Raw genomic sequence first — 19,283 nt, 5'->3', positions numbered from 1 at the left:
GCTGTCAGCTTACATTTTCTGTCTATTCCTGTAAGCTTCTGTCTTTAAAGAGGTGTCAGTCTTTTTCTTTGGGGTTAGTTCTCAGGTATGCTGTCCCATTGCCCCTTGCACTTAGAAAGAAAAAATATTGCTTTTAGGATTCATATTTAACAGCTATATCAGATATGCCATGACAAGCTAAAACTATAAAGCTGATACTGTTATATTTAATGTTGGTATAATTATGTCTGAAGATACTTGAGGTTTATCAAAATACCAACTGTACTTGATGATTTATAGTTATTCATTTCATGTTCCTAGGGTTCAGGAAATAAAATATAATTTTTTATGAAACAAGATGTTCCATACAGACCTGTCAATCATAATTAGCTCTGATTTCTAGTGTCAAATTCCCTGAGACACATGGCATCTGAGGTCATGACTGAAGAAGAAGGAACAGCTAGAAAATTAATCACCATATGACAAAGCACATTTGCATCTTTTACCTGTATGTAGGAAGGAACTTGCTGGCTTCATACTTTTATGTACATCTTGTAAAACAGTAAGAGGGAGGGGAATGGGAGAGGGACACAGCATGATTGTTGAGCTTGTTTAAAAAATGTTGTTTTATACAATAAAAACTACATTTGTATAAAAAACTAATCAGTCATAATCAGCCAGAATTACTATTAAGGGGGAAGGTGAGAAGGACTGATCTCCCAAACTGTTCTACTACTGAAAAAAAACTCCAGGAAATTCCTTGTTAACCTTCCCTTGGGTCTAGCAGAGCACTTTGGGATAGAATAGGTCAGGAACAAAATGTCTTGAGAAATTTTATAGGATTGTGTAAGCTGCAAAGTGATACTTCAACAAGTTGCAGAAACCAGTCAACTATCATGATTAGGTGCAGAAGCTTGTACTTATGGGAGGCAGTGTCTCTTGTGAATGGCTGGAGAATGAAAACAAACCTTTCCCCCTTTGCCTAATGTTTTTGTGGGGAAATTAGTGATACTTGTAGTATTTTAGGATGGTCTGGAACACTATGTTCCCTTTAAGGCAGCAAAAAATCAGAAGGCCTGATCTCTTGAACAGATACTAATCTGACCAGCTGTGTCTGCAGTCACTTCAGAACACATCTGGAGAACCTCCTGTCTCAGCTAGAGGACATCTTTTTTCCTGGAGACCTGCTTCCTCTCCGATGCATGGGCAGGAAAAATCTGGAGCTGACCACTTTAGAGTCTCATCGTCTTTAGAAGTGATGAAGGGCCCTCAAGGGGCTGGGGGAAAGAAAGCCCTCTGCATAAAGCCATGCTAGCATATGGGCTAGTGATATGATCTGACTACTATGATGTTGAAGCCTTGGTAAGAAAGTCAAGACCAAAAGACAGATTTACAGAACAACCACCTCCACAAAAGCACATACCTGCTCACAAACCTCAAAGACACAACAGATAATGGAAAAGTGGCCTTTATGAAGAGATTGAAATAGCTTGGGATGGCTCTTGCAATACAAGGGCTCCAAACAGGTTAACTAGGATGGCTGGGTTATTGTATGAGGATTTCCTTCATGAATTGCTGTAGTCTGTAGTTTCAAGAACTTTGGATAGGAGTATTTTTCATTTCCTTTATGTATTCACTGATTGCTACTTCTGAAGGCACAGATTGCTGAAGAAGAGTACAAGCACAGCCACAGGAAAATAGGCTTTGAGTGGTGAGAAAAATTTAACTTTGGAAGAGTAGCTGCTTCAAGAGTTTCTGGCTGGTTGGCACATTTCTGGGATGGTCTGCCCTGCTGAGGCCACAGTGGAATGACCAACATTATCTTGATGTAGTTGGATGCTCTGAACTTCATTACCCTCAGCCAGATCTGACCAAATGGAGGAAATTCATACAAATCAAGGTTTTCACACTAAAAAATATGGTACCAAAGCTCTAGGCAGGCGAGCATATTAATCAATCAAGTTCATATGCTAGCACAAACCTTGGGATGATCTCCACTTGGTTAACTTCTCCTTGGTTGAAGATTTTCACAGCTAGGATTGTCAAAATATTTTTTGTATCCTGAGGAAAGTGGAACTGGTGGCATAAACTCTTGACAAATTTCCTGTGAGTGTCAGAAATACTTAAAGAAGCAGGAAACAGTCATCATCTTCAAGAAGTTGATATGGTACTTCCTGTTCATACCTGATGAGGCTGTTATTGCCTACTGTCCAAGGAGAAATGTCTCCTCATTGTGTCAAAGCAACCATGAAGAGTAGTAGTAGTTCAAGAGCTCTCGGGCAAGAGGAACTCTGATTCTAGGTGCCTTAGGTCCAGTGACCACTGGAGAGCTAACAAGGTGAGCATGTGAGAGAGCCACAGTCAGCTAATACTTGGAGTTACCACTGCTTGGAATTCATCCTGAAGCAACCCTGTGGGTGTTTCAAGAGACTACCACAGATGACTACCACAGATGACTTGGCTGATGCTGATACTCCAGATGTCTGGAATAAGTCTCAAAATCATGTGTGTGCTTAGTGACCTATAGTGTTGTCTTAGTGTTGACCTTCGTTTCCAGAAACTTTGCCTTCCTGACCTGTTTCCATAGCTTTCCCTTCCTGGCCTCTGTTTCCAGAAACTCTTCCTTCCTGTATAGAATTAAGGTGATTTCTTCCAGTTGGGCTGCCAGCCTAGGCAGTAGCCTCAGTTGCAGAACTGAATCCAGTTTTGAATTGATGCAGTCTTGTTGTTTCAGTTAGAATTAGCCTGACCAGCAATCCATTCATGCTGCCACTGGTAGCAAATTCTGGTTGGAGACCTTTGGAGTGGCTGCTAGGCAGGAACACAGGAAATTTTACTGAAATACCTTCTATCTCTGATAAATTGAAGGTATCTCCTTGGCTTTGGATGTATAACGACATGGAAGTAAACATCCCAGGTGTCCACAGATACCAGGGAGCTGCCCTTCCTGAAGTACTGTTTCATCAACTCCATTGTTTCCATAATGAATGCAAAAGGCTATTGCAGGAATTTCTGCAGCAAAGTGTGGCTGATGATCAGAAAAGCTTTAACTCCCCTCTCGACCAAATTTCAGTGGCCAGGTAAATGAGCAGGGACCTCTCCGTCATATCCATCTCACAAGTGACTGAGTGGCTCATTATGAAACTAGAGTTGTGGTAATGCCTACTTCAAAAGAAAATGGCCCAAGATCCAGCACGTTTGAAGCTTCATTTGTTGCATGGTCAAGGGGCCCAAAAGTCCTGCTGCCTGATTATGAAGAATAATTCATTAGCTAATGTTGGCACTTTGTGGTAAGTGTCACCAAAGGATGAGCATCTCTCAAACTAAGACATACCATTGAAAATAAAACCACCTGCTTCATCCAAACTGCTTCCTGAGTGACTTTCATGAAATACATCATAAAACAAACAAAGTTGCGAGACTTTGAATTGAGTCTCCTCCAGGGTGACCAGAGTAGCAGAAGACAAGGAAATCACCAGAGTGATCAGGTGAGAATCTTCTGACTGCCTGAATGGGAACACAGGTACTAGAGAGCTCACAGGCTACTATGAACTTTTCCTCTCAAGATGGCTGGGAAACAGTTCTGGAATGGGAAGGTGCATCTGTAGAGGATAGAGTGAGTGAAGGTAGATCCATTCTCCTAAAATACAAGATCACCCCTGAAGCGGTCAATTATCAAAAGTTCCTCTTCATTACAAGTATTGGCAAAGCTAAGTTCATGTCCATCGAAGGAGAATCCCAGCTGGTGTCATCTGAATTGAAGATTTGCGACTATGATTAATAATCTTTGTTAAGTGGAAAGTAGTGTAAAAAGGTTTGTTGAAAAACCATTGCCTTGGTATAGTCTGCACCTTTGCCAGCACCATCACATAGAGGGGAACCCAGTAGATGGTATTTATAATGGCTGGAGCTGAAAAGAAGGATGTGTCCTGGCCTCAACCAGATCAGTAACAAAGAAAAAGCAGATGCCCTTGAAAGCAAACTTCTTTCTGTATTAACAGATGCCTGGGCAGGCAAGAATATTTGCCTGACTGAGACAGCAACCAAAAAAATAGTTGGAGTAGAAACAAGCAAACAGTTGCTTAGCAGAAAAGAACAGATGGCAAATAAACTTTAGAAACATATCTTGCACTGGCTGCAAAGGAAAACCACATCTCCAGCACCAGCCATGGCAGCCACCTTTGGACACTGGAGCAAGCAGTCCAGAAGCTGTATGGTACAGGAAAAGCAATAAAGAGAATGAAGGTACAGGAACAGAGTGGATGCCTCATATACAACATGCATAGGCACCTCATGAGCTTAATGTGCAGGAGCAGATAAAGCAGCATCTGTCAGCATAGTGGATGCATTATGAATATTCCTGTAGACCAGATTCAACATATGCAAGATTAACAGGCAGAATAGAAGCAGCAAGTGCAGAAAAAGAAGCGGCAGTTGCCAGACCAGCAGGCACAGCACAACAGGCAATCCAGGAACTGTGTTTGAACAGCTTAATTGGAGGCTATGTCAGAACATTAAGAATAGTAGCAATAAGGATATTAATGCAGCATTAACAGTAAGTGCAAGGGTAACAGCCAGGGGAGCAAGGCCAGACATCAGTTCAGCTGAAAGACCATGTGTTGTGGGACTTTTCATTGGTACAGCACAGACAACAGGAGCTCAAGTGCTGGTCCTTGGTACAGCAGTAACAGGAGATGATTGGACCAGCACTGAAGCAGCAGCAAAGCTAGGTTAACAACAGGTACAGCAGGACTAGCTGCAGGAGCAGGTATGACAGTGGTAAGTAGCAGTAGCTACAGCAGCATAAGCCAGTGGATCAGTCACTGATATAGCAGTTACAGCAGTAACAGTAGAAACAGTCGTCGTTGCAGTAGGCACAGTCATCAAACCAGAAACAGCAGTAGACATCACTGATATGGAACAGTTCACAGAAGAAGGCAAGATTGAATAACAAAAAAAAAGTAATGCAATTTAATAAAAATTTTATATTCTTATACAAAGATGCCAAGCCACAACCTGTAAGTAAATGGTTATTATTTATACCTTTTTAGGAGAAATAAAGGAACAAAAATAGTTTTTCTAGGGGCCCAGTGCTGTATACTGTACTGTATTATGCCTAGTAACTGAAATTGTAGAAAATGAACCAAGATTTAGATTATCCAAATATTGTAGTCAGAGCAAGATGGGAAGAATTTTTTTAGCTGTTGTTAATGACAACCAGACACAGAATGTGAAAGATTGAGGCCAGCTGTTCCTTCTTACTGATGGTTCAAAGGTGGCCCTATGGATCAGTCACTAAGTGGCTGATTTTCTAGGTATTTTTCAGTTTTCAAGATTTTAGAAGCTGTGTATCTGAGAGATTTAGACAATTAAGGCTAATTATCATTAATGGGTGTGTATGAAATCATAATTTTCAGAGGAATTTTTGTCATTCTTATGTTAACTTGTTTAGTGTTTACTAAATACTGGTACAGGAATTTATATATTTTCTTTTGTGTCCATTTTAGTTATAATTTATTGAGAACTTTTTCTCATTTTCAGGGGGTTATGATGGCAACCAGTTTTTGTCATCAGTAGAAGTATATGACTGTTCTCGTAACGAATGGTCAGAGAGTAAACCATTACCTTGGGGTAGATCAGGTCATGCTTCTGCTTCTTCCTTCCATCCTTGTTTACTTCATGGTGATGGGAGATAGCAGTGGCTGTATCCTAGTTAATATTTTTCTTATCTAGGTGATGTTATGTATAATGAAAATTCCTTCTTATAGTAATATGTATGCCTTAGGAAATTTTAACTTGGCAGAGTATTCATGGTTGTTTACTTTGTGGCAATTGGATCTGGGATAGCCCCACAGAAAATACATAATCTGCTTCTTGCCTTTGCACAATGTCGTCTGCAAAAATACAAGTGGTGAACTGCTGAAGATTGTATGTATTTTGTACAGGTAAAATGGTTGTTTGTGTGTGGTTGCTTGTGCCATTATGTATGTGTTTAATTTTTAAGATTTAACTGTACTTTTTTAATATATTTATTTATTTCATTTACTGAAATTTTGATATGATGTTTGTAGAATGTGATATGCAGTTATTTTGGTAAATAGCAGTTGAAAGGTTCTTTGATAATTTTTGAATTTGGGTGAAAAGAGAAAGAAGAAAAATGGTTTACTGAAGCAAATTATAAAATGAATACTATATATGCTAATTGGTAGTTAGCGTAAATTAAAGTTTAGAAAGTGTTTTTGGATCTTAAAGGAAACTTAGGAATTTTGGTCAAAAGGTTAGCTTGATCGAAAAGCATTGGGAAGAATAAGTTTTTCATATTTTGGCATTTTCATTTGTTTATATTTGTTAGACTGAAATTTATTGTTGGGAGTAGAGCTTCATTATAATAAGTTGTACCTTTAGACCAACAGCAATAAATAGCCTGCATAACATTCAGCAGTCGTCAGTTAACAAAATGATTGCTGTGCATTTATATATATATATATATGTATGTGCATATATATATATATATATATATATATATATATATATATATATATATATATATATATATATATATATATATATATATATATATATATATATATATATATAATATATATTTTTTTATATATATATAACACAAAAATACATTGGATGGGTACTGCATTGTGCTACTGTTGAAAATTCTTGTAATTCTTTTCTGTATTATTAATAATGGGCTTTAACTGGAACTTGGGAATGAAAGATCCAGGAATAGATTGATTTTTGGTTCACATTGATAAGGATTTAACCAAAGGGTTGATTGCCCATTGCCTAGAAACCTTCCAGTATCTTGAACTAATTTTGAGAGTATGCTGACTCCCCTTCCTAGGACTTGTTTTTAATGCAATATTCTTAGGGCCCCCATGGCTGGCCAAATGGGCAGAAAAGATTTCATGGCACATTATTTACATTCAGTCAAAACAATTCCTCAAGACTACATGTCCTTGGATGAGACCGTGACTTTGGCTTTTTTTGGCACCAGCATTCCCCACCACATCTATATTATCATCAAAAGTGTTTTCACATCAGCTTTTTCCTTTTATGGAATTAGGAATGACATGCATTCTCTGCACTCTTCTGTCCTGCATTCTTTCCCCCTGAACTTTATTAGGTGTCAAGTTTTCACCTATAAACTTTTTTCTTGATTTCCTGGGCCTTCCTACACATCTTTGTCCTGATACTTCCATATCTGCTGCTCCTCTTGTAAACTGTTCCTCATCCCATGTCTAAACCATATCAGTCTTTGAGACTTATCTTTTATCCAGCCTCGACACACATCTTTGCTAGTTCCTCAATTGCAGTGTGATCTTCCCACCTTTTTCTGATATGAATAAAAAAATTTTGTGGCTGCATCTTTGCAAAATCTTTTCCCTTTCCATTGACAGTGATTTCTGCTGCTTAGAGTAGTACAAGCATTATGTACCTAACATAACCCTTTGCTGTCTTTACTAATGAAGCATCTTTATTCCTCCTCCTCCTCACCGCCAGCATCTTGGCCATCTCCCGATGCCATCAATTTCCTTGTAACTTTTTTAACTGGACTACAGCTAGTGTTAGATAATTTTTCCCTTACGTTAAGACTGTAGATTTGTTAGTTATGAAGAATGCAAATTGATTTAAAATTTGTCACATCTCTCATCATCTTTCTTATTGCTGTGTCAACTGCTTCACAATCCAGTGTGTCTGCAAGGTAACAGAAATGCGCTCTCTCTTCAAAGACTATCACAGGAGGGTCCTTAACTTCCTTCTCTTACCTATTTGCTCCCACTGTGTTGTAAATTCTCAGAGATCCTTGAATTCTGCAATGTGTAAAAGGATCCAGGTTAGGAATGCCTTTGTTTGGAGAGCTCACTCACTCTGTTTTCCAGTTTTGTAAGCTAGAACTGTTTGTCAGCCAAACTAGGAAATAAAACCATGCTTCCTTCTTTCACTCCTACCTCTCATCCCATCTGTGGTTTGGTTGATTGGGAGAGTTACTGTTATAAAATGTAACAAGGCTGCTGAGGCAAATTGCAATTCATTGGTTTATGCTTGAATGAGAGAAAATAGAAGAAAAGAAAGTTGAAGGTGTAATGAAAAAGAAGGGAATCAGTATTTAATGTAGACAAAGAGAAAGAGTATACAGTTTTAACTACTGAATTAGCCTTGCTTTTGGCAGATACTCGTGTGAAATACAGAATCAGTGCAGGTTGCCAGAAAAAAATCAATTGCTCTCGAGGCTTACTCATCTTTACCTATCAGGATCAAATATTTCTGCAGTTATGTACAGTACTTGTAATTTTACTTGTAATTGACTGTTTTCTTACATGAGGAGAGGGAGTATATATACTTGTAATTGGCTATTTGTTTACATGAGAAGAGGGAGTGTATAAAGAGCAAACATACTGATTTAACTTTTTGTTATAATGAATTTAGTACCATGTTTATATATTAATGAGTATTATTTTTTGTGAAACTGTTGCTTTTTTGCGTCGTATCTGTTGCTTCTCCATGGTCACAGGAATCAATGTACTAATGGCATGTTATTCATTGCTGGTGACTCATATAGGTACTATTCTCACTCCATCGACTCCAATGCCTCAGTTGACCCATTGCAGCTCATGCCCTACTCTTCCATGTCAGATTCCTTTGCTCCATCTCTACCCATTTGTCAGATTTTCAATGACCAGTGTTTGTAGATTTTTCTGGGATGTATATACTGTTTGTCTCTTGGGTCTACTTGCAGGCCTACCTTCCACCCAGCCAACCATCATCTGTCCTCCATTTTGAGGTAAAATTTTTGTTGTTTTGGAAGCTTTCAGGAACTAGATATAGCTCTCTTGATGATGTGTGATTAGAATTGTAGTGCATTTCCTTGGTTTTTAAGAGCAGAGACTGTCACAATTAAGTACTATTAGACATTTCTTATTTTTTCCTACTACAGTAATTTCATTCCTCTTTTCATTCTTGACTGTATCATTGTGCAGACTTACCAAGGCATTTGTAGTAATTTATTTTATATGAAAAAAAGATACTGTACTGCAAAAGTATACTTATACTGTGTCATTGCCTTAAAGACTTGTAATCCACCTTGACAGCCCTAGTACTCTAGTTTTTGCAAACCTGAGATGTTTCGAAAGTTGTAGCTCGCTACTTACTACACACTGCACAGTATGTTGAAATTGACTAGAGTTGTTGTTAAAGACCCCATATGTTAAACTAAGAAATATGCATAATTATTTCAGAAGGTTCAAAATTATTTTATTTACAAGTTTCATAATTAAAAAATCATTGTAGCCATATCTTCTTACATATATTTTACTTACGTTTCATGTTAAAGAATAATATAGGTAAATTATGAATTCTTATATGGAAATAAACAAAAATGAACAACTGCCTTTGTAGAATAGAAATATAGTATGGAGGTTCTTGGGAAATATATATGTAGGTAATTATTATACAGTCTCCTCTTAGGTTTTCTTACCTGTATTTTCATTGATTTGTATGAAATTGCTGGAATTGTTAAAAACCCTATGATGAGTTAAGCCAGGCAATATACAGTTTCCTTTAGAAAGTTCAAAATTAAACATACAGTGTGAAAGCTAAAAAGTTCTTTGAAAATCACATGTGTTTTACTTGCATTCCATATTAAAAAATATAGATAAACTATGAATTAGTACACAGAAGTAAAAAAAAATGCTGTTTTTGGAGGATAAAAGTATGATAGTCTGAAGGTTTTTAAGAAATTTTGTACCTAGGAAATTGTTACAACCTACTCTTATGTTTTCTTGTATTTTCATTGATTTTTTATTTTGTAGTAAACTACTTGCAGTAAATGGTAACAACTAAAGCAGGAATATTTTGAATTAGATTTTTTTCTTTAATATGTGAAAACGCTTATGAATAGAAGCGAACATGTCCTTTTGGGTTTATAAATAGAAGTGAACATGTCCTTTTGGTTTTATCCTCTGGAAGTAGATTACAGTAATATAGTTCCATTTTGATGTTCTTCTGGAGGCTTTCGAGATATATTACTTATTACTTGGACATTCATAATTTGATGTGCACATTTATTAAAAATTGTGCTATATTTGCATTAAGCCTTATAATGAACCATATCATCAGTATCTCAGCATATCACTTGCAGGTCTTCAGTGATATTTAGTTAGCCTTCTGTTGCATCTGAAGGTAATCTTCCATATTTACGTATTTATTAAGATATTCTCTGTAGTCTAGAAGACTGTTTGGGTATTTACTATGCATCTCGGAAGCATTTGGTGCTGTTTACCAATTACAATTTATAATTTGGTTAATTTCGTCTGTGCTGTCTAGATGACTGACAAACCTCATATTTTGCTTATGCTGTACTGCCAGGTAGGATGCAATAGTAGCCAAGAATCAAGTTATCTAAAGGAAGCCTTTACCACATACAGTACTGTAATGTCATTGCTGGCTTGGCTGTAGTGTGATGCAGCACTGGTGCTAGCTGTTTTTTATACCCTTCATTTGTTTTTTGTACCTTGGGATTGCCAGTACCTTCATTTGTGAGGATAAAGCATGCATGCTTATCTCATTCACCATCCTGAGTGGCGACCCTGGATTGCAATATTCAAGGTGGTATGATGATTACAACTTTACTGTGATCATTTGTGGTGGTGTGTTGATTACATTTTTACAAAGATCACTTGTGGAGGCATGACGATTACATTTTCACAAAATCGTTTGTGGCGGCATGATGATGACATCTGTACCAAGCTCACTACTGTAGTGGTGGTATGATGATTACACCTATATACCAAGGTCATTGTCTGAGGTTAGCATTGTTTTCAGCTCATTAATTGGAATTTCACTTTCTTTGGTTGAGAAATAACATTAAAGTTTCCATGTGTACTATTTGCAAGTTTTTTGGTTTGTAGCTAGTAGTCTACAGAATTGAGTCTTGGAGTGGCGGCAGATGTTGACCTCGTTTCAGCTTTACCCTCTTTTTTTGATCCATAACTGTCAGTTTATCCAGTCCCTAGTTAATATTATTTTTTGGCAAGCATCATCCTTTCTCCCAAAAAGTACAGTGCAAGTAATTTGTGAGGTTTGTACTTGTGAAACATTACGATTGTTACAGATTCTACTCTTAAGGATTTTTGGAATCTATTTATAATTTATGCACAGCAAATTTCGAGTAGATAAAAAAAAATGTGCTGATAGTGATTTGACAGAATGAAGATTTGAATAAAATTGTCAGATATGTAGTTTTATTAGAACAATAATTTTTTAAAGGATTGGAGGCTGTAGTGGATGGTATAGCGCAAACACTCTATTGCAAATGAAAAGTGAAATCTGCCAGATTTCATATAAAAGTTGTTTCATCTTATAATAAGTTATTTTCTTTTAATTGTTCATACTACCGCTGCCTTTGTAGTGTCAGAAACTTAAGTTTTATGTATTACTAGAAGTATTAAATACATGGTACAGTAACTTTATTTTCTGTGACTTCTATTTTGTATAATGTAATGTTGGAGACATGCTGTTATAAAAGCCAAAAAAATATATATAATTGTCACATATTAGGGTTTTGTAAAGATGTATTTTACTAAGGGCAAGGCTTATATCATAGGTGTGCCTAAGTCTGCATAAGTCTTGGAATTTAGGGAAGTTGAGTTTTTAGAAAGTTGTTACCATGAGTTGTGTTGTTAACAATGGAACCACCAAACCCTGTGATGGGGAATGACTAGTAATAGGCTTATAATGTAATTGAAGCCATTAAAATCATCTCTTCTAGACCAGTTGGATTTAATTTCCACAGCAGTGCAGCATCCGTTTCCATTCCTGTTTAATACAGTTAAGTCAGAAAACCAGGCACAGCTATTAAAATTAGTTTTAAACCTTGTTGAGATATTTGTAGTTTTTTATTTCCTGTGACTTTAGATTTTTCTTGTCTTAATTTTTCTGGTAAATTACCTGCAGTTTGGTTCTCATAACTCGGTTGACAATGTAGATTTTTGAATAAGGTTTTTATCCAAACTATTCTTTTCGTAGTGTTGATTATGATTTTGAAACTTGCATTGCACACATTATAGGGAGGATTGCTTTAATTACGTATTTGAAAAGGATTCTATAATTTTCACAACAGAAAATCAGACATTTATAAACATTGTCATTAGGGGTTTCTGTGTCTTAAGTGTCCAGGGCTGCATTCAAATTTTATGCAAGATGTTAAAACGTCACACCTCATAAGATTTTGTAAGTATCCTCATGTCCAATACTTTTCAGTGTCAGTCCTTTGTGTTGTACTGAAATGCAATGTGATACAGTGAAGAGTTCATTACTTTAAAGTTGCTTTATAACCAGATTAACTCATTTTGTAGGACACTATATTTTTGTTTACTTGTTGCAAATTACTGTAGTGATATCTACTGGGAGGCCTTTCAGTTTTTTCCGTAAGTCGTAATTTATTCATTAGCATAATTGTTGCCAGGTTTTTAAAAAAGTCAATGGAAATTTAAATATTTTGTATTACTTGTGCAATTCTCTGCAAGAATAGTTAAAAGCATATTCCTCCAAGACTCACCTTTTTGAAAACTTCATGAATGAATTCCCTACAGTCAGGTAGCATACTTTATGCTTTTTATTGTATCTGTGATAATGAAGTTTTATAAACTTCAAATATAATATAAGTTTTTTTTACTTGTTTGGAGTATTTGCTCATTGTACACATTTTTACTTTAATTACATTTAGGTTTAATGTACACATTATGCTGTAGATTGAATTTTAGGTTGAACCCAGAATTGAATTTAAACTGGTTCGGGAATGTCAGTTTTTGTTTGGTTCTGTTTGGTGAAAAATTATGATCATGCATGCTGGGTATGTAACCTAAATAATTGCTGGTGTATCTGTAATGTCAACTTCATTTGGCAATTTGACAAATGCAAACTTAACATGTGCATAGTATTTTGTTTTTTCCTTCTGAGTTTTTTCCAAACTACAGAGAATGTTACTTAGGACCAAAATAATTTGAATATGCCATTAAAAAATGTTGGTTTGTCTCAACAGTTGTTTTATTTTATGAAAATATTTAAATCAAATTTCATACAAACAGTGATGATTAAATAAGGAGTAACAACAACCAAGAAGAAATTTACTTTTATTATACTTTATATAGCATTACATTAATATCACAAAATATAATGTATATAAACTGTAGATGTATGTAAGGATGTGTCCACACAATAAAATGTTGTACACATGTTGGCAGCCTATCACATGCACAACACTTTGAATATACGCCAATGACTTAATTGTAGTTCTAACCAGTACTTCATATGACTTGTAGTTCTAACCAGTACTTCATATGATCATCAAGCCTTCGTCACAGATTCGTTCTCATCATTGATTTGTTTTCAGCCATCTTTAAGATGGGATAAGTTGCCAACATGTTTTTACTGTAGGCTACAGACACCCTTACACACACAAATCTGTTTTGTATATGTTGTTCTGAACATGCATGTTCCTTGGAAAGTACAATTTACACATATGATGGCTTCCTATACATGTAAAATTTCTTGAAAATTTTACTTAGAGAATGGTGACTAACATAAAAGTTAGCATTTTAGTATGCTTTATATTATAAATTCACAAATGTGATTATGTACGTAATCAATCATACTGACATGATTTATATGCACATGTACCATAGGATAAATGAAACACTGAGTATATAAATCCTAATTTGTCATACTGTACTCTGTCTTGGGCATTTTCAGAGGACTGCTACATAGTGATAGATATATACTACATATGGACAGTACAATTCATCCAGCCACCATGCCAAGTCCTGTCTCACTTCCTCTGAGAGAGGAACTCGGAAAAAGGGAGAATCCTTTGATGGGGACCAAAACTAGCTTTCAGTCTCCACTGAAGGGATTGAAGGTGTATTAGTCCGTAAGTGAGGAACATGCTTCTCCAGCAACGTCAGGTGACCCAGAATGATCTGCCACTGATGTGCTGGTTGTTTTAGTCTGGAAAAGAAGGACTGGACAATGGTTTTTAACTTGTTGATGCGTCAATCTGACGGACAGACCCTCGCTGCCACTGTCTCTATTAGCATGCCCAAGTACATTGTTCTTTGGCTGGGACTATGCTGTGACAAAAGTGGAGTAGACAGTCTCTGTCTTGGATTAACTTTACCCAAGCACTCGCCAGGACCAGCCAGTCGTCGAGGTATCTTGAGTATAGACAGGCCGAAGCATAATACCTAGAACTGGTCCACTCTCTCTCTCTCCCTGAGCAAAGCAAAGGAACTTGAGAGATGACTGATGGATTCAAATCTGGAAGTACGCATCCTTCAGGTCTATCGTCAGTGTAAAGTTGGACTTCCTGATGGCTGCTAGAACTGCAGGACAATTCCCTCTTGAAACAAGTTTCCCTAATGAAAAAGTTCAGGGAAGACAGGTCTATGACTGGTCTCCAAGTCCCTGATGCCTTTGCCACTAGAAAGATCTGGCTGTAGAAAACCTGGGGATTGACCCTTCACAACCTCCACAGCTCGTTTTTTCATTATTACCATCACTTCTTGAAAAGCCAGATCCTTCGGCGAGCCCTGAATGTATGTTCTTAGATGGAATGGACAGTCGGAGAGAGGAGGAGGAAACTCAAAGGGGAGTAGATATCCCACTTGCAGAACATCTACTACCCAGGTCTCTGCTCCATGCTGCTGCCAAGTTGCCCAATGGCTTGCCAGGCACTCCCACCCATCAACAGAGGTGAGTGGTGAGGGGCACCCCATCAAGCATTTTCCTCCTCAAGCCCTGCCTCTGCCTCCTCTTCCTGGTCTGGTAGGACGGGGCAGAAAAGGGACACTGCTGAGTTGTCTTAGCAGGAGAAGGCTGGTGGCCCCTGCAAGACCCGTTGTGGCTTGAGATCTCTCAGGCAAAGGGTAAGCAGCAGAGTGAGATCTAGGTTGAGTTACATTGGCACGTGAAGGACCATAAGACTTAACAGCCCGGTGGACCAGACGGTCATTATTGTCTGCTCCTCATCTATCCACTGCAGCCTCAACTTGGTTCATAGGGAAGAGTGACGAAGATCCTAGAATTGTTCCCATTCCTCAGTGCCAAGGTAGAATCAGGGCCAACAAATTTAGAAATCTTAGAGAGGGCAGCATCTGTTCTCTTCCCCACATATTTGCTGTTAGGCAAGCCTGATATGAAGTAAGTCTTGCCACCGGACTGCAAAAGTCTAAGAAAGGTGGCACTCTCTCCACAGGAAACTTTGCCAACTGTGCCAACTGTCACTGGCCACAGATTGAGCCCATTCTTGGTGTGTAAAGAGGTGCCCTCTGCCTGGGTTTGATCTAAAGAAAGACCCAAGGCTAGCCGACCTAAGTCTGGATCCACCTGCCTCCATTGTAACCCAACATTTGGAGTTATGTAAAAAATCTGTCGTGGAAGAGGAGGAAGGAGCAGCTTAAATGACCTGCTTAGACCCAAGTGAGTTGTCCCGTCCAGAGACGAGAATTCACTTGGTTAAGGACAGTCAGCATGGTTAGAACATGGTGACTCCAATGATGCCTAAGTCTCTTTCTTGGGGCCCAACAAGGGCTTTGAGACCCAAAGGATAAAGGATAATCTGAACTGGAAGCCACCGTCTCTTCTGTTAATTTGTTATACCCGTGAATGAGTTCCACCACTTCAGCACATGTAGTTAGAAGTTCTTAGTTGTCTGCATAAAGAGGAAAAGGACCTTCTGTTTCCAGGCCATGAGATAATCGACCTGGCCTGTGGACCGACTCTGTGGCATTATTCACTACTGGAGCATAAGGACTGTCAGGGCTTAACACTTTGGGTATGTATCGTTCCAATGAACGAGAAGAGACTGTCTTGATAGTGTCCTGGCCACAAGAACAAGAGCGTGGACTGTGTTACAGGATAGAGGACGGCCGTGGTTAGTTCCGCTACCGTAAAAGGGATTTTGACAACGGAAAAATCTATTTCTGGGGGAAGACCTGTGTCACCCAGTGAAATGGTTCCAATAGCACACATTTCTAGGTATAAATATTGCTAAATATACCAGAGAAAAAGCTATCCATAATGCCAGGGTTACTACCCCTGGATCGATCACCACAATGGTGTCGGTATGCACTAAGGGGTGAGTGGTAGCCACTATCACAGATGCTTTGCCCAACAGATCTCTCCATTCTCAAAGCCCCAACATGGGTGAGTCGTTCCAACCACTACCTTCCGCTCGAGGAACAGTCCTGACCATGAGAATGTTCCCTCAAATGTGATGTCGACTTCTTTACAGCTGCCTAGTCGTTTTTCTTAACGGCCATGATCTTAACCCTTGTTTCTTGAGCAGGATGAAAGGAAGAAGGCGAAATGACTACACTTCTTGAGGAGCAGCCCGACCAGAGTGCCAACGCAAAGAGAGAATAGGAAGAGCGTAGAAAACTGGCTTCTGTGCTAGAAAGGACAGCGTACGTCTTGCTTGAAGGCAGTTACAGATAACTGGTGAGTCACAGCGTAATTGTAGGGAAGAGGAAGTTAGGCTCTGCCTACTCTCCCCCCATTGGCTGATACACTCAAATCACCAAACCCTGTTCTATTTTTAACCGGATCCAGCTGCGCTTGAGAGATTTTCCCCATATGTAAAGACCTCGGGTTTGATAGTTATGAAAAAAAACATGACATGTCATATTTGTAAACAGTATTAGACCTCACACACCGAGTGCAATGGCTCCCCACTCCCACCTATCAGGTGAGAATATCTGGTTTGCAGCAGTCTTCATTTTTACTGTCACTTTAGCTTAAATATTGCAAATTAATACCAATATATATCAGTCCTATGAAAAATCTTAAGACTCATCTGGTCAGCTTTGCTCAAGTGTTTCATTTTCCATTTGCAACATATACTTAAAAACAGTCCATAAAAACAAAATTAACTCCACAGAAAATCCCATATATTTCTAATACCTATTATTATTTCGGCCCTGAATATTGGTGATCGTGGATAAAGAAATTATGTCTGATGTAATATGATTTAAAGAACACCTTCAAGCTTTTTTTATTCAAGAAAATATTGACCTCTTTAGCCTTAGGATGTTTGGGTTTTGGGGGATACTGTCAGTACTACAGCAGCATTAGTGTATGCAAAAAATTTTACCTTTAAAGAAACTATTGCTTAGTGCATTAAATTTAAAATTAGTTTTTTCAAGGTTAAATGATATTTGCATGTTTCTATTTACTTTTTTTAATAAAGTGAGCAAGGATTCCACTATTAACCAAGAAGTTTTAATGATGTTGAGCAGAAAAGTTTAGGGAATTTTAATAGCAAAATACCAAGGGATGTAAAAGGAGTCTTTGTCAATGTTCATATAATCTGGACATTTAAATACAAGTGAGATTTGTGGGACTAGGAAGTGGGAAATCAGTACATCAATCACATTTAACTATATCACAATTTAAGGGAGTGCTTGAGAAGCCAAGAGCCCATTGTTTGAGTGGGTCTGAAGGATACTGGAGTACTTTGGGGCTTTGAGTCGATGACCAATTTTAGACAACTCGGAATGTTACGTAAGTGTATTTGAAAAGACACTGAGTGCATACCAAGGCACTAGTATAATAATGTAAGTTCACTGTAAACATCCACTTGCCATTCAAGTGAGATCTAAAGGCTAATAACCTCAGACTAAATTTCTTGATGTCAGGAATGAATAAATAAAGTGAAGATGCCTAACAACTCTCCTAATAGATAAAACTTGACTTGCCAAAGGGGTAGGTTAATAATCAGAAACAAGTCTGAAATATGGAAAAAAATTTTCATACAAAATATGTAATATGCCAACCTACATTACCCACTGCTATGAACCTATCACCTACCTGGATCTCCAGAATTTATGGAGACTAACCCTCCTACTGAAGAGCTGACAGACTGATAAACTGAAAAGGCTGAGAGGGAGATGTAAGAATGATTTATGATTAATAATGACTTATCAGTAACTGGATAACTGTTGAAACAAAAAACTGCAAAGGCTGAGAGGGAGATGTAAGGATGATTAATGATTGATAATGAATATTAATGACGGCAAGAGCTGTTAACAGTGCTACAGACTTGGATGATTAATGATTGATAATGAATATTAATGATGGCAAGAGCTGTTAACAGTGCTACAGACTCAAAAACTGTAAAAAATGTAGGTAGTTGGTTCCAATCTGTGAATCCAAAATTATTATTATTACAGTAGTTTAACCAGACTGATACATGTGAAAAATTGCTATTCTGTGGTAAGAAAAAAACCCTTAAAACTCTTGTGACATCCAAGACTGCAAATGAAGGCATACAGTCAGTCCCTGGGTTATGATGGGCTTGGCTTACATTTCAAGCTTACGACGCTCTTCAAATATATTCATAAAAAATTATTTCCCGGGTTCCAACGCATGTTCCGGGTTTATGCTGCTGATCCGATGGAAGAAATATGGCTTCAAAAGGGCAGAATGGACAAAATTTGGAGGTTTTTAATGAAAAACTTGATAAAAATGTAGTTTACGTCATTTACAAGACACCCAAATGATTTTCAATGATATTTCGGGTTCTGACGATTTTTGACTTACGATGTGGCATCGGGATGGAACACGTCGTAAACCAGGGACTGCCTGTATATGATTGATGGGCTTTTTATGGAACAGTATTTATGGTTTTCCCCCAATGTAAACCAGGGGACTGCCTGTATATGATTGATGGGCTTTTTATGGAACAGAATATATGGTTTTTCCTAGTAAATTTTTTTTTATGGACTCTTGCATTCACAGCACACTATTACAGTGAGAACATCCTAATTACACATACATGAATTTTACATTTAGATTACATGGTGAACTGCCAGTGCTCCCTTTTTAAATTAAAATGAACATAATAAGAGTAATAAGTATTTATTGAATTATTTGTAAGATACTAGTTTTTTTCCATGACATAATTTGCCATTAAATGTGAATGTCAAAGCTACACAATTAATTTTTTTTAAAGTTCTGTAGAAAAAAAAAAAGTTTAATGCACATGAAAAGTATACTGGGTATATAACAAAAGATAAAGCTGGTTTTTCTTTTCCAGTCAAGATTAACCATTCAGTGGCAAGCTGCATGAACCTCTACCTTATTTGTGTACAACTGGGATTTTAGAAGTCTTGTGATAATTATTTTCTTTGGTTGATTGTATCACTTGTTTAGTTACAATATGTCAACAGCATTTATTTAGAAAACATGGATGGAAATATACAAGACTACTTATGAACAAGATCTTAAAACGGTTC

The 19,283-nt window shown here is 37.5% G+C and overlaps 1 protein-coding gene across 10 annotated transcripts in view; it reads left to right on the top strand.

Annotated features, from left to right (window-relative positions):
• Keap1 (kelch like ECH associated protein 1) overlaps positions 1-6,283 on the top strand; it is a 79,753-nt gene extending 73,470 nt beyond the window's left edge. For 9 of the 10 annotated variants that reach the window (XM_067125882.1, XM_067125878.1, XM_067125880.1 and 6 more), the window contains one exon: positions 5,521-6,137. In XM_067125882.1, coding sequence (XP_066981983.1) covers positions 5,521-5,675 — 155 coding nt within the window. In that variant the 3' untranslated portion in view covers positions 5,676-6,137. Of the gene's footprint in view, positions 1-5,520 lie in introns of all 10 variants that reach the window. The other variant, XM_067125883.1, reaches the window with a different exon arrangement.
• The last annotated feature ends 13,000 nt before the right edge of the window (positions 6,284-19,283 follow it).

The sequence above is a fragment of the Macrobrachium rosenbergii genome, chromosome 23 (genome assembly GCF_040412425.1).
Source record: "Macrobrachium rosenbergii isolate ZJJX-2024 chromosome 23, ASM4041242v1, whole genome shotgun sequence".
NCBI lineage: Eukaryota > Metazoa > Arthropoda > Malacostraca > Decapoda > Palaemonidae > Macrobrachium > Macrobrachium rosenbergii.
This window is presented reverse-complemented; position numbering and strand designations above follow the sequence as displayed.